The 21,591-nt window shown below is 34.1% G+C and overlaps 1 protein-coding gene across 1 annotated transcript in view; it reads left to right on the forward strand.

Moving 5' to 3' along the window:
- LOC129246358 (uncharacterized) overlaps positions 1-21,591 on the forward strand; it is a 108,573-nt gene that overhangs the window by 52,051 nt on the left and 34,931 nt on the right. The window contains exons 3-6 of the mRNA XM_054885111.1: positions 4,394-4,489; positions 4,551-4,789; positions 4,890-5,045; positions 5,346-5,435. Of these exons, the coding sequence (XP_054741086.1) occupies positions 4,394-4,489; positions 4,551-4,789; positions 4,890-5,045; positions 5,346-5,435 (581 nt within the window). The remainder of the gene's footprint in view (positions 1-4,393; positions 4,490-4,550; positions 4,790-4,889; positions 5,046-5,345; positions 5,436-21,591) is intronic.

Raw genomic sequence — 21,591 nt, forward strand, 5'->3', positions numbered from 1 at the left:
CTATCGTATGCAACACAAAGTAAGAAACAGAAAAATAAAATTGGTGGTATGGTGTTATTAGTTGTACTTGAAAACAAAAATATCAACAACAGTAGCTGTCACAAAGCCGCAACTCTCTCATTCGATCAAACTAGGAGGTCTACTGATTGATTTGCCTTTCAATCGGTCTTTCAGGTTTAAAATCTTCAAAAATTCTTTTCATTGCTAAACCTTTCCATACTTTTTGCAATAATAGAAAATATTTGGGACAACCAGGGAAAGGCACTTTTTTATTACGTATTAGCGCCTATTACTAGCGCTTCTATAATATAATTATACTTTTGCAGTTGATGCAGCGCCAGTGGCGCCAATCTCAAATCGTCGTAAAAATCGATGCGCCAGGATGTCATTAAAAGGAAAGGAAAGATTTTCTAGATCAGTAGAGTTGAGATCAGTAGGCAGCTATACTATTAAACACAATAAATCAGTTTCAACTAAGTCTGTGATTTCTAATATTCATATATTTGCTTTAAATCAGTAAGGGACAAATAACTCCAAAAATCGAAATTTGCTCCTCACAAAGGGTTATATGCAGAAGCAGCTTTCAGGTGATATTGCTGCCCTTCAGGTGAGACAGCTTATATGCCACTTTCCCTGAAGATGTTGCGCAGCATCAACAGATGCACGACATTTTTTTAAACGTAGAAAATGTGACGCATGTAGTCCAGATTTATATCCAATAGAGAATATTTAGGCAATGATGCCACAAAATGCTTTTAAAAATGAGTGCCAATTTGAAGTGATAGGGATCTAAGGATGACAAAAGTACGATATTTAATGAATTCGATGCTACGTCTCCAAGAAGTAATAACTAACGAAGGATACAGCAAAATTATTTTTTAATTATAATTTTTTATCTTAAGATTTCCGCAGTTATATTAATTTGCACTTATTATTATTTCATTCAAGTTGAATTCAAATAAAATATAAAAGGGATATAATAAATTTCAAATTATGTGGTTTCTTACTGAACCAAATACAATTTTTGATGTTAAAGTTTTAATAAAAAAAGCTTTCTCGTTCTCTCTTGACAAATTGGCGCCCTTAGCAAGACACTTGGTTACTAACTCTAGAATTTTCGTGAAAGTGGAGTAAAAACAAAAATTTTTGGGAAAAACATTTCGTTTTCAAAAGGGTGGATCTTCTTATAAGCAAGAACTTGATCGGTATGTTCATTACCGGTACAGTATAGAATACATACTGACATACCGCTTAAATCAAGATAGCATTTAGCATTTTTTGGGGCAGATGGGAATTTTGACAATCCGAGCCCGATGCCTTTCAAATATAGGCACTTGTGGAAGTACTTACTAGGTGCCTTACAAATATAGGTTGCGGAAGTATTTACTAGGTGCTTTCAAAATTCATATTGTAATTAAGCCCGCAACTCCGCAAGATTTGCCGCTCGTGCTAACGTGCAGTCTGATGAAACCGAGAGGCTTAACTTATCGAAGCCGTAGCCGAATTGGTTGGTGCGTGACTACCATTCGGAATTCACAGAGAGAACGTTGGTTCGAATCTCGGGGAAACACCAAAATTAAGAAAAACATTTTTCTAATAGCGGACGCCCCTCGGGTCTATACGTATAATATGGGACTAGTGCCCTTTTTTATGCGATTTTATTACATTATTTCAGATTTATGCGGTTTTAGCATTTGAAACGTATCTATAGTTTTACTATAGAACTAGTAGCTTTTTTTATGCTGTTTTTTTTATGCTGTTTCTTGCGGAACGTATCTACCGCATAAAAACAGAACCTACTGTATATACAATTACAAAGCTTTCTTTCTGATGATGAGGTGGTTTTGAAGGAATTCACGTTTTACAACGAACTAGAACTTAATAAAGAGCTAAAATAGGGAGAACAGTTGGATAGTCTCCACGAGGACGTGACGGAATAAGGCTTAATTACGAATACTGGGATTGACGGAACATGTTTCGAATCAGTGTACTTTGACATGGGTGGATGAAGTGTTCAGAGCACGTGAATGTCAGTGCCGACGTCAACAAGCTTTTTCCAAAACAAGAATGTATTAATTTATAAAACATTTACACAAACAAATTCAAAATAAAAAAATAAAAATTAAATATCCCTCTGAATATAAGAATAATTAATTTAAATAAGTGTAGGTAGTTTGTCAAGTAGTTAGTAATGGTAGAATAATCCATAATGCATAATAAAATATAGTTTTTGGTTTAATTGGTTTTAAATTTATTCCAATTTTAACATTTGTTTATGCTTTTAAATATGTGCACACACAAAATATATTTCCACGCTCCATAAAATACAATATGTTATTTACATTCAAAAAAACTTGTTTACAACCATTTTCACCAAAAGAAATGTAATTTTTCCACTTTCTTCGCCCTAATCTAATGTCACAAGTGAGCAAACCTATAATAACTGAATCATGGAATGAACCTGCGTCTTCATTAGGATACGTTACTATTCACAATTAAACAGGATTTTAAGGATTTCACATATTTTTCAAAAAAATTCTGACGGAGAATTTACGAAAAAACAATGTTGCAAACAAATAATATTTTTAAGATAATAGCAAAATTCTTCCCCAAATATATGTAGATGTCTCCAAAAAAGCAATACATGATACGCCTAACGAATACATCATTGCAAATTATAAGGCATCCGAATGCCAAAAAATAGGCATTGATAAGTTCACTTTTAAAATTCCGCTACGTCCATGCGAATATGTATTTTGTCTTTGCAATTTGGTAGTTCGAATGTTAAAATTTGGAAGCAAACAAATAAAGCAACAAAAAATGAAGGCCGGCTGTTTGACATCCCAACCCGCAAATCGCCAAAAAAGGTCAAATCAGCTGCTATAGCGAAGTCAATCCGTGTCGATTCGGCTTGATATTTAGTGAAAAGTAATCGGGCCGTCACAAATGGATACTTGTGCGAAATCAAGCAATGATTACTATTTTGTGGCTTATTCGCTAAATATGTCAAATAAGACGTCAATACCATGGTGAAGATATCATTCGGGATACTTGTTATATGTACAGAATGATGAAGTCACAAACTCATAATCGAGACGAATGCTACACGAGCTGCCTTTATACTAATCGACTCAATAGAAGAAAAGACGCCAATTGGAACACAAATCAGCAATAAATTTCCTGATATTACTACATTAAGAAAACTTTGCGTAACTTTTGGAGGATCATCTGGAGTATCGTTTAATAATCAATTTCCACTTCAATTCAATCACATCGAAATTACTCAAAATCGTTTGAATATCATAGTCTGAGAAATTTCAACTTTTTTAGATTTTTGGATATACTCCTACAATTTCATAGTAGGTATTCGCGCATTAAATTTAATTGTCTTATTGTAGCTGATCAAATCTTTCGATTTTGTATGTACAAATATAATTAAAATGCACAACCTGTTTTTTAAATCTTTTTATCGAGTCATCTATAGACCAGGTGGCGCAAAATGAACCATCCAATTTTACGCGCTCCATTTCCTCCCTGTTTGTATACTGCAGCTGTCTAGTTCACGTGTGTCAAATATGACTTTCGAAAGATTAATTATATTTTTTTGTCATATGTTTCATTCAAGCCCAGAAATTTGGAGTTAGGCGAACCGAAAACTCGAATTTGGACTATATATTGAAAACTAAACTTGAATTAAAGCAAATCCAAAGGATGTTATGTTAATAATGAGAATCGCATGCTGTTTTTAATCCTAACTGGCAGTGAATTTAAGAGTTCGTTGCCCGGTATTCCTTAAGTACAAGTACAAAATAAAAATAAAAATTTATGAGCGCATCAGCTGAAGCAAACACATTGGCGGAATGCCTTTAATATTTACAGAAAAATCTCGGCTATGCCACTTATTTATTTTATCTAAAAGTTCAAGGAGATGCCTACACAATAGGTCATTTCCCTTCGTTAGCAATTAGCTTATGTTTAAAATAAATCCCCTTAATCTATGAGGCGACCGCCGTAGCCGAATGGGTTGGTGCGTGACTACCATTCGGAATTCGGTGAGTACGTAGGTTCGAATCTATGTGAAGTATGAAATTGAAGAAAAAGATCTGCCGTTCGGAATCGGCTTAAAACTGTAAGTCCCTCCAATAGGAGGAGGTACTTGACCAAACACCTGAAAAGGGTGTAAGCGCTAATTATATATGTATATATATATATATGTATATACATACATGTATAAATATAATCTAAGAGTATACAACTCATTGTTGCCTATTCTCCCTATTCGTTCTTCGTTCTGCAGCCTGTTCTTATAAATAAACATTTTCATTTCATTAAATACGAAATATATAACAAATAAATATAATAAAATATATAATATATAAATTACCTATTACAGCAAAATCGGCGAAAGACGAATTTCCAGAAAACGACCAACAAATGACAGCATTTGTTATGTTTGTTCCTGTCAAATCGAACAAAACGATTCCAACAGGTATGCCACTAATTTCAAAAGCCAGTTTTGTTTAGTTCTTAGTTAATGTTTTAATTGTTAGCTTTGCTACGTGTTACTTATGCAACAAAAGAATATGTCGTGGCGCCAAGTGCTCAAATTGGCTGCCGAAATCGGGGCGATGGGAATGTCATTTATGTCACTCTTCAAATGATTCTCTAACGCATACCCAATCCTGGGTGGCCGAACAAATGTGCTTCAATCGTCAAAAATATGTTTATCCCATGCGAGCACGAAGTGAAATTTATATACCGATTGGAGATTTCAATGAAGGTCCCTTACGTAAGTATTAATAACAATACTGCAATTTGTGTTTTCATGTAGTTAAATTTCTATGATCTTTAGAATGTGTGTTAAAACTGAAACATTGGTATTTTTGCAGATTTTGAGAGTGTCAGTCAGGTGGGCTTGAATTCTGATGCCATTACTGCAGAGCAAAAGCTCAAAATAAGAGAGTATGTCGAGGAAGTGGTAGCTAAGCTATTAGGCGGTTCGCTGGACCAAATACGCGTTAGTCAACTGTCAAAAAGTGAGAATTGTGAGTATATTTAAATAATAAGTATACACTTTCTACTAAATTAACAATATTGTAATACCCCTGAAATGCATTAACTGGCATTACCGAATTTGGCAACATTTTTTTTTTTTTTGCTTATCTCAACATTCGCATTTCTGTACGAGCTTTAAATTGCTCGTAAAGCTTTTGACTAGCGCAGTTTCAGACAGTAAAATATATGTATGTAAGCTAGTTGCTTCCGTCACTTTGCGTTATTCCTAATGAACGTTACTAACATATCTCACCTACCGTTTTATTCACATGCACACATTCAACCCACAGATTTACATCTCTTTGAGCAATATCATTCAAAATTGAGCAACATTTTTATTAATTTGGAAAATGAGTTAAGCAACAAAGCTCTAAATGGAGGTGAGTTTATTAGCAAACAATTTCTGAAAAGCTGTAACAAATTTTCTTATTATAATCTTTAATACATATTCAAAATTAAATGCGTGCTTTTGAAAATGTTTATGCAACTTTAGCATGCTTGCATTACGCTGATTTGCATGTATATACTCGTAAGGATGGGCACATGTCCAATTTCGGTTGATTAAGGAAAATTAACTTTGCAACCATACTTAGAAAGTTAGGAAATTAAAAATATTAAACTTAAAAATATTATTTTGAAGTTGTATTCAAGGCCTTGACGGCCAAAAGCAAAATTAACAATAATAAATTTATGGAAATTCTTTGCTTGCGGCGATCAGATGATACTCTGTATGAAATATTAATCATGCGCCTTGACTTATCGACATTACGCTTAAAAGTTACTAATGCTGGAATACGCATAACACTATTTTTTTAAGCAGCATGCATATATCATATTAACCGAAAGCCTGTTTTAAAACCGGTTTTGAAAATTTACTTTTTTCATTAATACAAGAATTATCTCAGGAGGCTGGATTCCGCTGCTGGCATAGAGTCTCGGCATGTTAAAAAATTATTTTAATTTTAAATTAATAATGAAATCTTCACATCAAACATATAATAGTATCTTTACGTACTCTAATCCTATGTTGAATGTCTTGAATCATAAAAATAATAGTACATTAATATGTTCTAACACAAAGCAAACGAACTTAAAATTGTGTATGCATCATGTTTTATAAGGAAGCGATAGAAACAGAGTATATAAATTTGTAACTATTAAATTACACTAAATTTCTAATTCCAAAAACTGTATCCTTAAAAATTGTGTATTGTTCAGTTAAAGATAAGTAATATCATTTACATACATACATTTTGTCAAAAAAGTACCGGGAATTCAGTTAAGCTCAAAATAATTGTTTAATCGTCAAAATTTATTTTGTCGCCTTTAAAATAGGCTCCATTCGAAGGAATACAAATATGCCAACGATTAGTCCAGTCGTCAACTCATCCTTTAAACGCGTTTGAATAGGTCTGGCCCCGCTCGACTCAAAGCGGAGTCCGCGGAGTGATAATTAAAATTTTGGGAAAAGAAAAAAGTCACAGAAGGCTAAATCCGGTGAATACAGTGGTTTTTAGATGATATTTATCGATTTTTTGGTGAAAAAAGTGTTCACAAAATGAGGCTTGTCAGATGGTGCATTCTCATGGTACAAGATCCATGAGTTTTCTTTCCGCAAATTGGGTCGTTTCCTACGCGCATTCTCTCTCAAATGTCGCATAACTTCCAAATAGTATTCTTTATTTACCGTATTTACCGTAGAACCATTTAGAACGAATTCCGAGTGGACAACACCTTGTTAATCAAAGAAAACGTGTAGCATGACTTTCACTTTTAACCGACTTTAACGTGGCTTTTTGGGTTTCGGCTCATGTGGATAGCGGCATTCAGCCGCCCGTTGATTGGTTTGCATGTCAAACTCATATACCCACGTCTCATCACCTGTTATGATGCTCTGAATAAACGTCGGATCCGAATTCACTGGCTCAATTATGTCTTCAGCCTCCTCTTTCCGATGAGTTTTTTGAAACAAATTCAACTCTCTTGGAACGAGTCGAGCAGCTACGCGTCTCGTACCCAACTGATGGTGTACAATGTTACAAATTGATTCGTGAGACACGCGTAGGTCACGAGCCACCTTCGTCAAACTTAAATGATGGTTTTCCAACACCATTTCCTTGACGTTGTCCACGTTTTCATCCGTTGAAGACCTTGATGGGCGACAGGATCGTGGCAAATCTTCCACGACTTCTCGGTCCTCAGTAAAAGCCTTATACCACTCGTAGACCCGTGTTTTTGATAAAACACACTCGTCATAGGCTTTCTGCAACATTTCCATCGTTACGACACACGAAATCCCGTTCAAAACACAAAATTTAAAACAAATTCTTTGTTCGATATTTTTATCCATAGTGAAAATCGCAGAGCAAACCTGCGGTTGACTGACATAATTAAATGGCAAAAACAAGCTAATTGCATGCAAAAAAAAAAAAATAGACACATGTGTAACGCGCACTTTTTAAATAAATATTTCCCGATATTTTTTGACAGAAGGTATGAGGGCATTTCCATCATGTCGAACGTGGCCGTTGTGCACATTCAAACAGAAAAAACCATCATCTGGAACGTTTTTTTTTTCATTTTGACAATGTACTTAAATCTTAATTAGTCCTATCGCTGCGCTAAAGATGATTTTGGGCAGTTTTTCGTTTTCAAAATAATTGCAAAAAAACAAGGCATTCGTAGGGACAAAAACAAAAGTGGCTTTCGCGGCCTACAATTCAAACGACAATATTGGGAAGCCTGAGACAATATTTCAATATGACAATATTAAAATAATCCAATTTTATTAACCTTTAACATTTTGTCTGCCCTATGATGGACCTTCTGGTGGGAATGCCTATATGTAGATTATTGAAATTATTGGGCGCAAAACAATAATTCTTGAGTGTGAGACTCACAACAAACATTTTTAAAATTCTGCACATTTTAATTGTCATAAATCTTCATGGCTTATGATTTAATTTTTTTATAAATTCTTTAATTTATAAGATAAAGCTAGTTCCCGAATGCTTCACCAAACAGAGACCTGCCAACGAGTCTTTAAATCGCGGTTTGGTATGACAGGATACAACGTAAAAATCATGAATATAGAATCACTAGAGATTCTTAGTTGACAATAGTCAGATGATTTTACTTTTCCTAACTTATGAAAAAAAAACGATTATAGTTATTACATTCGTTGTGTACGCTTTATATTTTTGATTTGGTATTCAAGAAAACTGTCATCTCACTGGCATATCCAGTTAACGTGCAATAAATTTAACTCACTAAGAAACTCGAATTGCTTGCCTCTCTTATTTATTGCCGTATTAAATAAAATTGAAAGTCGAATTGATAGATGAATCACCCTATAATTTGGGCTTTACTATTTAACCGCCTTATCAGAGTTTCAAAGCATGGTGAACTAGTTCACATTATTATTTGATAAGATATCTACATACATAAATACAAGGGTGCTTCTATCCGTCCGTTGTTGTACTATATATGTACATGCACATATACACATATGTTTTTATTTGCATAATTGAAACGAATGCACCTGGATTCTTACCATTGGCTGATTGATCTACATAGTTCATGATCATGGTCCTTTAAATCTGCGATAGAAATACAGTACTTAACTATTGCATCTTTCGGAGGAAGCCAAAGTACAAGAGCCAATATAATTGCTTAGGATAACACGCCTAATCCTTGAAAACATCTCAGCATTTCCTTCTTCTACATGTGTTCTAAAATATTTACACATATTAATTTTCATCTTGTTTTTTCTCTTACCCCTGGATGTAAAAATAATGAAATGAAAAATTATATTAGTGCGCGTGTAGTCGTGTTTAGGGTAAAGGTACAGAAATAATTTAATATAGGTTCTAAACAGGGTCTAGGAAAGTAATAAATTGATTAACCTCGCAATTAAGAGTTAAATAAAGTTGAATAAATTCGAAAAAAATCCGAAACGAAATTAACGTTAACTTGCATGTTCTAAGTAACTGAAAAAACCGGTTATTGCATATGTGATTTCCCTGCTAAGTAAATTTTCTGGCTAAGAGGCATTTGTTATATTATACATTTCAGTGTCAATAAAAATCCCTACATGGCTATAAAAGCAGTAAAAGTGCAAAAACTTAAATAATACAAAAATCAGTGTTTTAGCTGATTACGGACTTATGAGAGAAGCGAAAAAAGCTGCAATATGAAAAATATGAACAGCAATATCAATATTATCAGTAGAAGCAATTTAAGCACTTCAAATCAGCAACAAGTGCAGCTAAAAATTCACCACAGCAAGTAAAACACCAGGTATCACCAAAAGCGACGGCGATGCCTGTGCGAAGAGGCTACTTGTTTTCAGTTGTGTTATGTCCGTCGGCGTGTCTGAATCATTTTTCAATTAAGTGTGTTTGTAGGTACTTTTGAAAAGTAAAAATGAAAACGAAAGATGTGTAAAAATTAACTAAACGGAGCGATTGAACACGCACATGTGAAAAAGTTATCAATAAAAATTAAGCATTTAAGTGCAATGAAGCAACGAGTTTAATTAAGTGCAACAGTCTCAAACTATAGAAAAATAAAATAACGATAATAATTCGGGTAAAACAAATTTAAATCTAAATTCATAGTTGACGTAAGCCAAAATGTGTGCGGAAAGTTTCTTCATAAAATAAAAGTTCGTACTAAGAGCTTAGCGTTTATGTTATTCTGAGACTGTTATGTACAAACAGACATTTTTATCTCTTGCAGATAACGGTAACATTCAATACAATAACACTGGGCGTATACGTTACCTCACTGTCAACACGCCTGCCTCCGCTCGCCGTTGCCTTTGTTGATATCGCTTATTTGCATAAGCGTGGATTATTTTGTTGTTGCAACTGATGTATAAATAATTTATTTGTGTTATACTAAGAGAAACGTTCAAATAGCAATGTGAGGCTAATAACTATGTAACAATTCCTAAAGCATTGTCAAATACATTTTGGACCAGTCATGCCAAGCCATTGTCAAGTGGTCGAGTGACTTTATTGTTGGTATTCAAAACATTATTCATTTTGTGTTTTTTGTTGAGATTATGATGCTATTTTTACCAAATATTCCAAATATTGATAGCGCGCGCACACATACCCATCTCAGAATATGGACGATAACACGTCAACTTCGATATGATTTTTACTACGGCAAATTTTGCTAATAAACGAAAAAATACCCAAAAATAAAATATGTAATGCTATTTACGAATGCTTAGTGTCTGATGCTATTTATTCACTAAGTAACAAATCAGTTGAAGAACTTTTCTGTTACCGGAGCTTATAACGGATGCTTATTTTTGCAAAACATTGCGTCCTAATATTTAATTGTTCCACGCTCGTATGTTTGTATGTATGTATTAAATATATGTTTATGTACAAGCGTATAGGTTTTCCAACAGTACTTTGCTTTTAATAGTTTAGCATGCAACTCAGGCCTCAGCGACACGTGCACGGGCAAAGTCAAAATATTGTTAATTTCATTGATTTTTATGTATGCTATTTGAAAAAACTGGTATGCCTCTAAAAATCTCTCGCTATAAGTGCGAATGTAGGTCTCAAAGAATTTTATGAAGTATATGTGCATATGTCAATTGAAAGTGTGTTATTGATACAAGTGCACGTTACTGAGGTGAGCTCCACTTACTGGTTGTCAACTAATATAAACAGAGTCCAAAGGGCTGTCACATGCGCTCTTTGACCATCTGACGCTCTTTCGGTTCTATTTGCACTTACATTTCATTTGAACTATATTTCAAAGTACAATCATAAGCTGTAAAATCACATCAATGTTAAACAGTTTTAGACTCATACCTACAGATGTACATATGTACATAGGAACTTTTTACTTATGTATATATATTTTTGTATTTGAAATATAATATCTACTTGACAAAGCGAAAGACCGGTAGTTAATTTTGAAAAATATGTTAAGACTAGAAAAGAAAAAGTTAAAACGAAGAGTATGTCACATTGACCAAAAAGTTCCCGGAATATATTGAGAAAACTCAAAAGACAAGTTTATTTCTCAAAAGTGATATTATCGCCTTCAAAGTACTCCCCATCAACTGTTTGCCTCCGTTTGATACAGCTCTTGAAACATTTCTGGATCTCTATTTTCAGTATAGACATCAGAGCCGTCTTCGCTTCTTCCTTTACTTCCTTTCGGCTGTCAAAATCTGTTCCCGTTCCGTTAGTGGTTCGTTGACTCGGTCAAACAGAAAAAAACCACAGGGAGCCATATCAGGTGAATTCGATGGCTGTTGGATGGTATTCGTTTCGTTCATGGTCAAAAACTTACGGATAATGATGGCACTGTACGAGGGTGTGTTGTCATGGTGCAAAATCCACTAGTTTTTTTCCCACAAATCATTTCTTTTTTGGGGGATTGGTTCACGTGACTACCATTCGGAATTCAGAGACAAGTATTATAGGTTCGAATCTCGGTGAAACAACAGAATTAAGAAAACGTTTTTTCTAATAACGGTCGCCCCTCGCCAGGCAATGGCAAACCTCTGAGTGTATTTCTGCCATGAAAAAGCTCCTCATAAAAAGTCGTTCGGAATCGGCTTAAAACTGTAGGTCCCTCCATTTGTGGAACAACATTAAGACGCACGCCACAAATTGGAGGAGCAGCTCGGCCAAACAACCAAAAAGGGTGTACATGCCAATTATATAATTATATATGTTTAGTTTTTGGAATATGTTGCGGACTTAAAAACTTCATAGCAAGTTATGTACATATAGGTACTACTTATGAATTCGATGAACACTTCAATAGCTGCTTCGATTCAACAGGCACTTAATTAATTGCGAATTAAAGAGTAAGTCGTTTGTTACATACTGTATTTGGCAGCACTGAACAACCTATTTCGTTGACGGTGGCAAAAAAACGAGTTGGTAGGAACTCGGTGACCACATTAAAAAATAAGCTATATAACTATATATGTTTACAGAAAATGTACAAAAATTAGTTAACGTTTCTATTTACGATTAAGCACAATGACTATTCACAAAAGCAAATAATTGAATACCCCTTATGTACTTATACTTGGTAGCACTGATCTAAGAAAGTTGCCTTCGAGCTGTTTAATTCTTTTGTTATTTTTTCATACAAAATTTTTCTTTAATAATTTATATATTGAGGCTGACCTTAAGCGAGCAAATAATTGGTGAATATAAACCGGTATTAATATGAATTTTATTCGCGTATCTACTGCGTTTGGAAATTAGAATTTTGTTTTTTGTATATTTTTGGTTGCAGAAAATTTTTCATGTGGCAAATAAGTACGTTTCTTGAATTTCTTTGAATAATGGTTGCATTTATGGCAGACCGTGTCGTCCATTATTCGTTGATTTATCTTCCAAGTAACCGAAACGAATCAGACTCGATGGTAATCAACGTGTGGGTCAATGCTTTCTATAAGTTCTGTCTAACCTTGTGCTGAAGTTAGTAGAAATTTTAATGCGCAAAGTCATCACAGTATTTAGTTAACAAAGCTGTATACAAAGCAAAACTTTATTTAGCGATCTCTTTAATTCAGCTTTTTTGAAAATTGTCGCTACAATCGTTACATATAGTACAATATATGTAATTGAGCATAGTTATTGTCCAATTTCAATACCAATCGTACCTATGCATAGATATTTAATTGTTTGTTGCACAAACTGCCAGACGGACAAGAATTTAATTTTCTGTTAAATGGGAGTTGGCCAAAGTTTTATCCAAAATCGAACTAGGTGAAATCAAATTCAATCTATATGAGTTTTATTTAGCGCGATTATAGATAGACACACAAACATTTACTTAATTACCATCTGTTCCGATCAATGCAATCTTATTGGAGAGCGGTTAACTTCTTACGAGAGCACCAAAAAGTGGCTCAATGACTGGATCAAGTCAAAATAACTCGAATTTTCCTTCAGAGGAATCCGTATGCTGCCTGAAAGATGGAGTAAAGTTGTAGCTTCCAATTGTACATACGAGTATTTCCCATATTATCATGTATTATTTGATTGTTTAAATAATTCGTAACTTTGTTTAAGAAAGGACGGAAACTCATTCCCATACCTAATAGTATTTGATATAGAAGGTGCTATATGGATTTAAGTTGTTTTGTCAAAAGTCCACAGGGATTTTTACTCGGAACAAAATTACTCACTTTTTGAATGCATGCCATGCCATTAAATGGTAAGAACTTTACCGGTAATAAAAAGTATTAAAAAATTTTGCTAAGATCTTTGGGATCAAAGTACAATATACACGTATATACATACATACATACATACATACATGTGTAATACACATTGTGTATATAATAACACTGGTTTACAGCCAAAATGCACCAGAGACGTCGTTATGAAATTCCTATGTAAAATCACCGTCTGATTCCGAAAATCAAGGTTATTTTTTATTCTATGGTAACGTTTTTGAGATATTTACGAATTACCGTTATTTCAAAAAAACAAAAAATTGGGCCCACTTAATCATATATATCTCGAAAACGAATTGAGCGATTCCAAAACCGTTTAAAGCTTTTAAAAGGTAATAAAATTTCCTATAAACTGTGTGTAAAACACTTTTTGCTAGGCCCTACAGATTCAAAGATAACGAACTATCATAACGGATTTTTTAAATTTTTTTAGTAAAAATATAAAAAAAATTGTACTTTGAGAGAAAGGATCTCGAAAACTTTTTACTTTTTCGTGTATTTTTTGTTTTCACTCTAAGCTCTGTTTTATTACAAAAAAAATAAACTTTGATTAAACAAAATCGATGAACTAATACAAAAGTTACAAGCATTCAAGTAAATATATCCATATAGTAAAACTTAAGTATCCTACAAATAATAGCATATGTACTGTATGTATTCTGTCTTAACTCTATGATCTTATTTTATAATTGAAAAAGTTATGTGTCTTGTTTTGACGCTTATTTATATAAGGATCGGTTTCTCTTATGAGAAACCAACAGTAGTCACCCATCATAGCGACATCCCAGAATCCTTGATACCGACTTTCAATCATTTTCATTTGCTGGTGAAACCTTTCGCCATGCTCGTCACTTTCGTCGCCAAGATTTTGCGGGAAAAAATTTAAATGGGAGTGCATAAAATGAATTTTTAAAGACATATTTACTCCTGAAAGAAAATTAAAAAAGGAATTAGATAAATACGTAAGTGACACATTAGCATATAATTTTCTTAGGCTGGGTTAATCTTCCAATTCAGAACAAATTTTGGTCGTTCTTGTTTGTTCGGAGCAGGGCAATAAATTTAGATTAAGAGCTATATATTCTCATGTAAATTTAAAAATTTGCTTTAAAATTTTTTGTTTAGTTTTAAAGTTAACTGAGAAAACGGTCTTATATACATATATATATATATTGTATATATAACGGTCTTATATGTGTTTTTTATTTACCCATTTCCGCATTGTTTTTGATTAAATCGTTCTCTATCAGCTCGAAGGACTTTTGTGTTTGCCTAAAAAAGAAGTAACGACCTTTTCAAAAGAGTCCCACGCCGCTGCCTCCACTGGTGACAATAGTTCTTTGAAATGGGTATTGACCATTATTTTCCTTATTTGCGGCCCCACAAAAATCCCTTCCTTTATTTTTGCTTCTGAAATCTGTGGAAAGATTGTTTTCAAATAATGAAAAGCTTCGCCTTCTTTGTCCAAAGCCTTGACAAAGTTTTTGATAAGGCCGAGCTTGATGTGGAGCGGAGTATGAGTATTTTATGTTATCCACCTCAACTTGAAACGCGATTCGTTCTGGCCAATCCTTTATGATGTAGTGGTCTTGACGTGCTCGGCTATCTCATTTGCATAGAAAGCAACAGTATTTTGTGTATCCAGGTTGTAGACCACATAGCTTTCCAACGACTTTTAGATCGGTACATATTTTCCAATCATGTTCTTCGTATTTAATTAATTCAAGCAATTTTTGCATTGTCTCATATGTTTCCTTCGTATTTACTGCATGCGCGATCGGGATAGATGGCTTTTGATTGCCAATATGCAATAATACGGCCTTTAAACTTAATTAATTGCCGTCTATGAACAATCGCCACTCTTTTGAATCATATGGTTCACCAAACTGTTTAAATAGACCAGCAATGTTTTTGCAATAACAAACACTGTCCTTCTTCGTATAGTACTGGGAGAATTGTTCGTGACGAGTCATATAATATGTTACCTTAACACCGGATGAAACAAATTTAAATTGTTGCATACGAGAGGCGTGTAGTTTGGCCTTTTCTTTTGACAATTCCAAATCCCTTATCCAATCATTGAGATGTGCTTGTGACAAAGGGTTTCTTTCGTTTTCCGTTTGCAATTCAGTACAACATGATGCCGCGTAATCAGATACTGCTGTTGACAATGAAACTGGAGCCGAAACTAAAGTTAAATTTGATTCTGGCAATGTAGCTTCCGTTGAATTTAGTTCTGGTAATGACACTGTAGATACGCTCGCATAGGTTACTTTTCTTGACTTTCCAACCCCAAATACTTTTGTAGTACAAATATAGCAGTCCGTTGAATGGCAAGTTGGTTCCCTCCTCTTCATTGGTGTAATAAATTTCATATGTCGCCTAAATAGATAGTTTAAGAATCATATGTACATATGACAGAATCATATGTACATATGCTACTATTTGTAGGGTACTTAAGTTTTACTATATGGATATATTTACTTGAATGCTTGTAACTTTTGTATTAGTTCATCGAATTTGTTTAATCAAAGTTTATTTTGTTTGTAATAAAACAGAGCTTAGAGTGAAAACAAAAAATACACGAAAAAGTAAAAAGTTTTCGAGATCCTTTCTCTCAAAGTACAAATTTTTTTATATTTTTACTAAAAAAATTTAAAAAATCCGTTATGATAGTTCGTTATCTTTGAATCTGCAGGGCCTAGCAAAAAGTGTTTTACACACAGTTTATAGGAAATTTTATTACCTTTTAAAAGCTTTAAACGGTTTTGGAATCGCTCAATTCGTTTTCGAGATATATATGATTAAGTGGGCCCAATTTTTTGTTTTTTTGAAATAACGGTAATTCGTAAATATCTCAAAAACGTTACCATAGAATAAAAAATAACCTTGATTTTCGGAATCAAACGGTGATTTTACATAGGAATTTCATAACGGCGTCTCTGGTGCAGAAAAAAAGTTGAAATTTGTGATCCAGTGTAATTAGAAATTAGCACGTACTTTAAACTATGAATCCAATAGTAAAACCAGAAAACAGTAGAATGATGACAATGAATTGATTTAATAAAACAAATAAATCAAAATGAATATGTAAGCAAATCAACTCCTTGGACTCTACTTTACACATCTTTCAAAATCAAAAATAGTAATAATTAATATAAACACTGAATACTGCTAGTTCTTTAAGTGGGATTAAGATTCTGTCATATTGTAAATAATACTGAAACAATGTTGTACATAATTTATTCAAATGAAGTCTAATGATACGTTTCCAGCAGAGACAAACCCAGGATGTGCAGGTTTTGGATATGAGAGAAATGTCAACTGTTTCCACTGCGTGTTTGATGGAAATTGTGTTTAAACTGTAATTCGTTTATTTTATTATTGAAGTGAAAACTTCTTTAGAATCGTTGGGAGTGATTTGAGAAAAAGTGAAACGAAAAAAGCGACACTCTTGGCTACGAATATTACATATAAACGTAGCGACGAACTAAATAACTTTTAGGCCAGCGCCGACAGCATGGCGCGGTAGCCGAGCGACTAGCAATGTGAGCTTCCGATCCAAAATCCTTGGTTCGAATCACAAGAAAAAAATTTTTTTTATACAGTTATTTTATTTTATTTTATGATATGTTTATGAGGAGCTTTTTTTCATGGCAGAAATACACTCGGTGTTTTGCTATTGCCTGCTGAGGGGTGAGCGCTATTAGAAAAATAGTTTTCCTTAATTTTGGTGTTTTCACCGAGATTCGAACTGACGTTCTCTCTGTGAATTCTGAATAGTAGTCACGCACCAACCCATTCGGCTACGGCGTTTGTTTAATTTTACTGATGCAAAAATGAGGGAAAATATTTGAATAAAGTTTGCTTACTGTTTACACATTTTCCAAAGGTGACATTTTCCAAAGTCGATTTTCAAACAAATACGAGTGCATATGTGTAATTGTGTTAGAGTTTCGGTCACGCCCCAGCAAAACCTGCGTGCATATGTGTTTGTAACATTCAAAAAAATGTAATTGTGTTAGAGTTTCGGTCACGCAGGTTTTGCTGGGGACGCTCATAATAGCAACCGTGTGTGTATTTTTATATTCGTAAATATTTTCATTTTTAAATATTTACCGCAATTATGCCGAAAAATAATACAGAAAAGTGTCGTGAGTATCGACAGAAAAAAAAATCCATAAATAGCATCACGGAATTCATTCACGAAAATTTAATAAAGTATACACCAGAAGTATCGCGGATACTTAGAAAAGATTACAATAAAGTTCCAATGATTTTAAGTGGCGATTTTAACGTAAATTTTGCATTGGACACAGCGGTTCCTTCAATTGACTTTCTCAATACAACATTCAATTTAAAAATGTGTAACAATCGCACTGAACACGATCAAAAACAACAATTGACGCGGTATTTTAAAGATATGTTGACAACATCGAAACCAAAGAATTTGTATCATATTTTAGCTATCACAAGCCACTCGTATCATTTGTTGAAATTGAAAACATTGAGGATGAATAATAATAAAATGAAGAAAATAAAATATGAACTTTATAGCAATATTATAATGAACCTATAATTATCCCGCCCCTAATGCTGCTTTCGTCTCATTCTCTCTCAGTTTGTTTTACGGAAGGTTTCACTTCTATCGCGTCTAACCGTTAGACTGGTATTTTTTTTGTGTAAAGGGTGATCAATTTATAGGTATCGGATTTTAAATTGGCCGCAACTGCGTCGTAATTCGGCCATCCGTAAACACCAATTTTTAATGACTCGTTGGAGGACTTCGGTCGGTTTCTCGTGAATAACTTTAGTAATGTTGGCTTCCAATACTTCAATCGAAGCTGGTTTATCCACAAAGCAATTTGACTCTACATACCCCCACAAATAAAAGTTGAAAGGTGTGAATCACACGATCTTGGTGGCCAATGTATTGGTCCGAGACGAGAGATAAATTGCTCACCGAAACTACGACGCAGTAAATCCATTGTTGCGCGGGCTAAATGTAAGTAGCACCGTCTTGTTGGAACCAAATGTTTTTAGCTTGTGGAGATCACGGGCTTCAATTTACGGCATCAAAAAGTCGTTTATCATGGAGCGATAGCGTTCGCCATTCAATGTTGCATTGCCACCAGTATTGTCTTTGAAGAAATATGGGCTGATGATTCCTCCAGCATATAGGCCCCACCGAATGGCTGTTTTCTAGGGATGTAATGGCTGTTCTCTCAGGGCGTCGATTTTCGTAATACAGTTGTAAGATTTGCAAACCTTGTTCAGACGTAAGTCTTTTCATGATGAAATGTCAATGAAAAAAATTATGTCAAATCACGTCTGACTACTGTCAAAAAACCCCTATTGGAAAAAGTACCTCCATCCTCCTACCACCCTTTATATATAGGTATGTATGTATTCCTATCTAAAATTCAATAAATAAATATTAACGATATGCCGACTTTTGCTTTTGAAACGAATGCAATAACGAAAGAGTAAAAATGACGTAAATGAACACTGTTGCCACCGTTTAATATTAAAAGGCATGCAAACCCAACACAAACACACTGCGAAAGATGGGTTTTAAATGGGTTTGGGTTCCGATATTTGTACGAGACTTGACAATTGTTTTGGCTGGTGTTTGAGCTTAAACACACTAACGGCGGCAAACCCAAAAGTAAGCTGCGGTGTAAACGTAAAGTATATTTTTAAAATACCATTTTAACACCATTGAAAAAATTTTACCGGCAAATAACATTGCATGGAACACCTATGCAAACAAATAATGACAGCCAAATGAAATGACTATATTTCCAGTAAAGTAGTAGAAGCATAGTCATTAATCAGCGGCGCAGCGAAAAATCATACATACCTGTACATATATATGTAGGCATGTATATGTACATATAAACAATGTATCTGTTTACAAATTTATTTCTGTCCGGTTGTGTAACCATTGACAATTGTTGGAGTGTTCACTTCAACACAAGACACTCATTCGCCCAGAAAAAGTTCACCACTTCTAAGGGCAATATTGACTGTTTAATATGAATGTAAATGTAATCTAACTACATACCTATGAAAGTATGTGAAATGAAAAACAACTTATAAATATAAATAAATGTAACACTTCGTAAAAATATTTGCAATAGAAGTATGTATGCTCAATCGACCGGCACAGTTATTTAGAGGCTAACTCTGACAGCTAAGATAATACGACTTCAAATATAACGCATTAGTAAAATTACATAATTTTATGAAACTCAAGTCAAATAACAAATGAATAACTGACATTTAACATGTTATTTCATCTTTTGCATTTGCAAAGGCTCAGATATTATATATATACATACATGCGCAAGTACAAATAGAAATACATACATGCTCTAGGATCTTATCTTCCAAATTGAAAATAAAAAAGCCATGGCAAAAATTTTTCTTAACATCCGCGTATACTGCGATACGAGTACATTGGTAAATGCGCTGCAAAATCCCAGCATTCAAACTGATTCTATGCCATGGAAAGGCTTGCACACATATGCACAAATTAATGTTTGCTATTATTTATTGAATATCCGGCGCAAAAACCATGAACAACAACCGACAGATATTGATGAACTAAATTCCATGTGTAACAGCTGTAGCGATCTAGTTGGCCTAGTGTATCCGTGTTTGAGATATTGATGCTTCTTTTAATTAAGATTTCATGCAACATTGAAATACACCTTGGATTAAAAGACTGTAAAATGTCACTGAAGAGACTTTCAGAGCTATACATATATGTACCACGTAGAGTTTTTTATTAGATATGCTGTCACAACGAGCAAATAGCTTGGAAGCTTACAAGAGTAGGCAAGGTTCCGGAGAGGCAAATTATTACTGCGGTAAAGTATTGAGTGGTCCAGTGTATCGGGTGTTGTTTTAGCTGCATGAAATCTATCGATATCGATAACCATGGTTTGACGGCTGAGAAGGGCAAACTGTATTGACATTTCTGTTCACTAAGGTTTGGCAAGTTATAATGAATGCCAAGAACAACACTTCCAAATTGTGATCCGTTCGTGAAGTTCATAGAGCGAAGTGTTGGAGAAGACTCCTTTTTGAGTGATTGGCCGAGCTCCTCCTGCTTGTATTTGTGGTGTGTGTCCCGCTGTTGTTCCGCAAATTGAGGGACCTACAGTTTTAAGCCGCCTCCGAATGTCATTTTTTATAAGGAGCTTTTTCATGACAGAAATGCACTCGAAATTTGCCATTACCGACCGAGGGGCGACGAATATTAGATAAAACGTATTCTATTTTTGATGTTTCATGCACTGTGTCACGAATGTCATTGTTGTATCTTAGCTTATAAGTACGCACATAAATATCACAAAAAGTTAAATATTTTGTTGTAAACGTCAAATAATCTTATTCCGTGGTTTGGATCGTAGAAAGTTCTTGGTTCACATCGATCGCAATCGCTACGTCCGATTTCGCTATATACATATATAATTACATATACATGTATTCGACAAACTACCACTGTTTAACGAATATCACTTAAATAAATTCATGAAAATAGTTGGGCAATAGGTGGACAATTTTTCTCATTCCTTTTAACTACATTGAAAAAATGTGTAGGTTCCATCAGACAAACCTTAAGCAGATTTTAATGTCGTAAATGCTATTTTTTCCAAAGTGAATTTCATAATACACCACGAATTTCATAATACATCACAAATTACAAACTGCTAAGTTTTTCGAATCAACTTTAATTGCAATTACGGACGAGCAATATTGCTAACATGCAACCTGGCGACCACGCATCAATTGACAGACAACTGCGATTGCGCGGCGCAACCAAATGCACTTCCCATTTGTTAAACATTTTAATGAGCAGCATTCTCCTCCTTTAAAATGTGTACTCACAGTGGGCAGTAAATTTAACACACAATTATTGCAAATGCAAACATTTTACAAGATGATGCACAAATATAAGTACATATATGAATATTGATTTTCTGCGCCAATACGCCTTAGCTAAAAGCGTGCAAACGCATAATTGCGCATATGTACATAGTACCATATGTATTTATGCATATATTAATGTGTGAAAACAAAAAAAATGGAAAAACAAATCACCTCAAAATATTATATCATATGAATTCCATAGCAATGAAAATTTTTACAAAACGGAAGCACCATGAAATTGCAAACAGAAAAATGACTACATACAGATGGCAATGTCCACATTTAAAGTGAGAAGCATATCTAAATGCAAACAACAATAACATCAATTACGCTCGTAAACTCAAACGGATACGCACACA

This window comes from Anastrepha obliqua, chromosome 4 (assembly GCF_027943255.1).
Source record: "Anastrepha obliqua isolate idAnaObli1 chromosome 4, idAnaObli1_1.0, whole genome shotgun sequence".
Lineage (NCBI taxonomy): Eukaryota > Metazoa > Arthropoda > Insecta > Diptera > Tephritidae > Anastrepha > Anastrepha obliqua.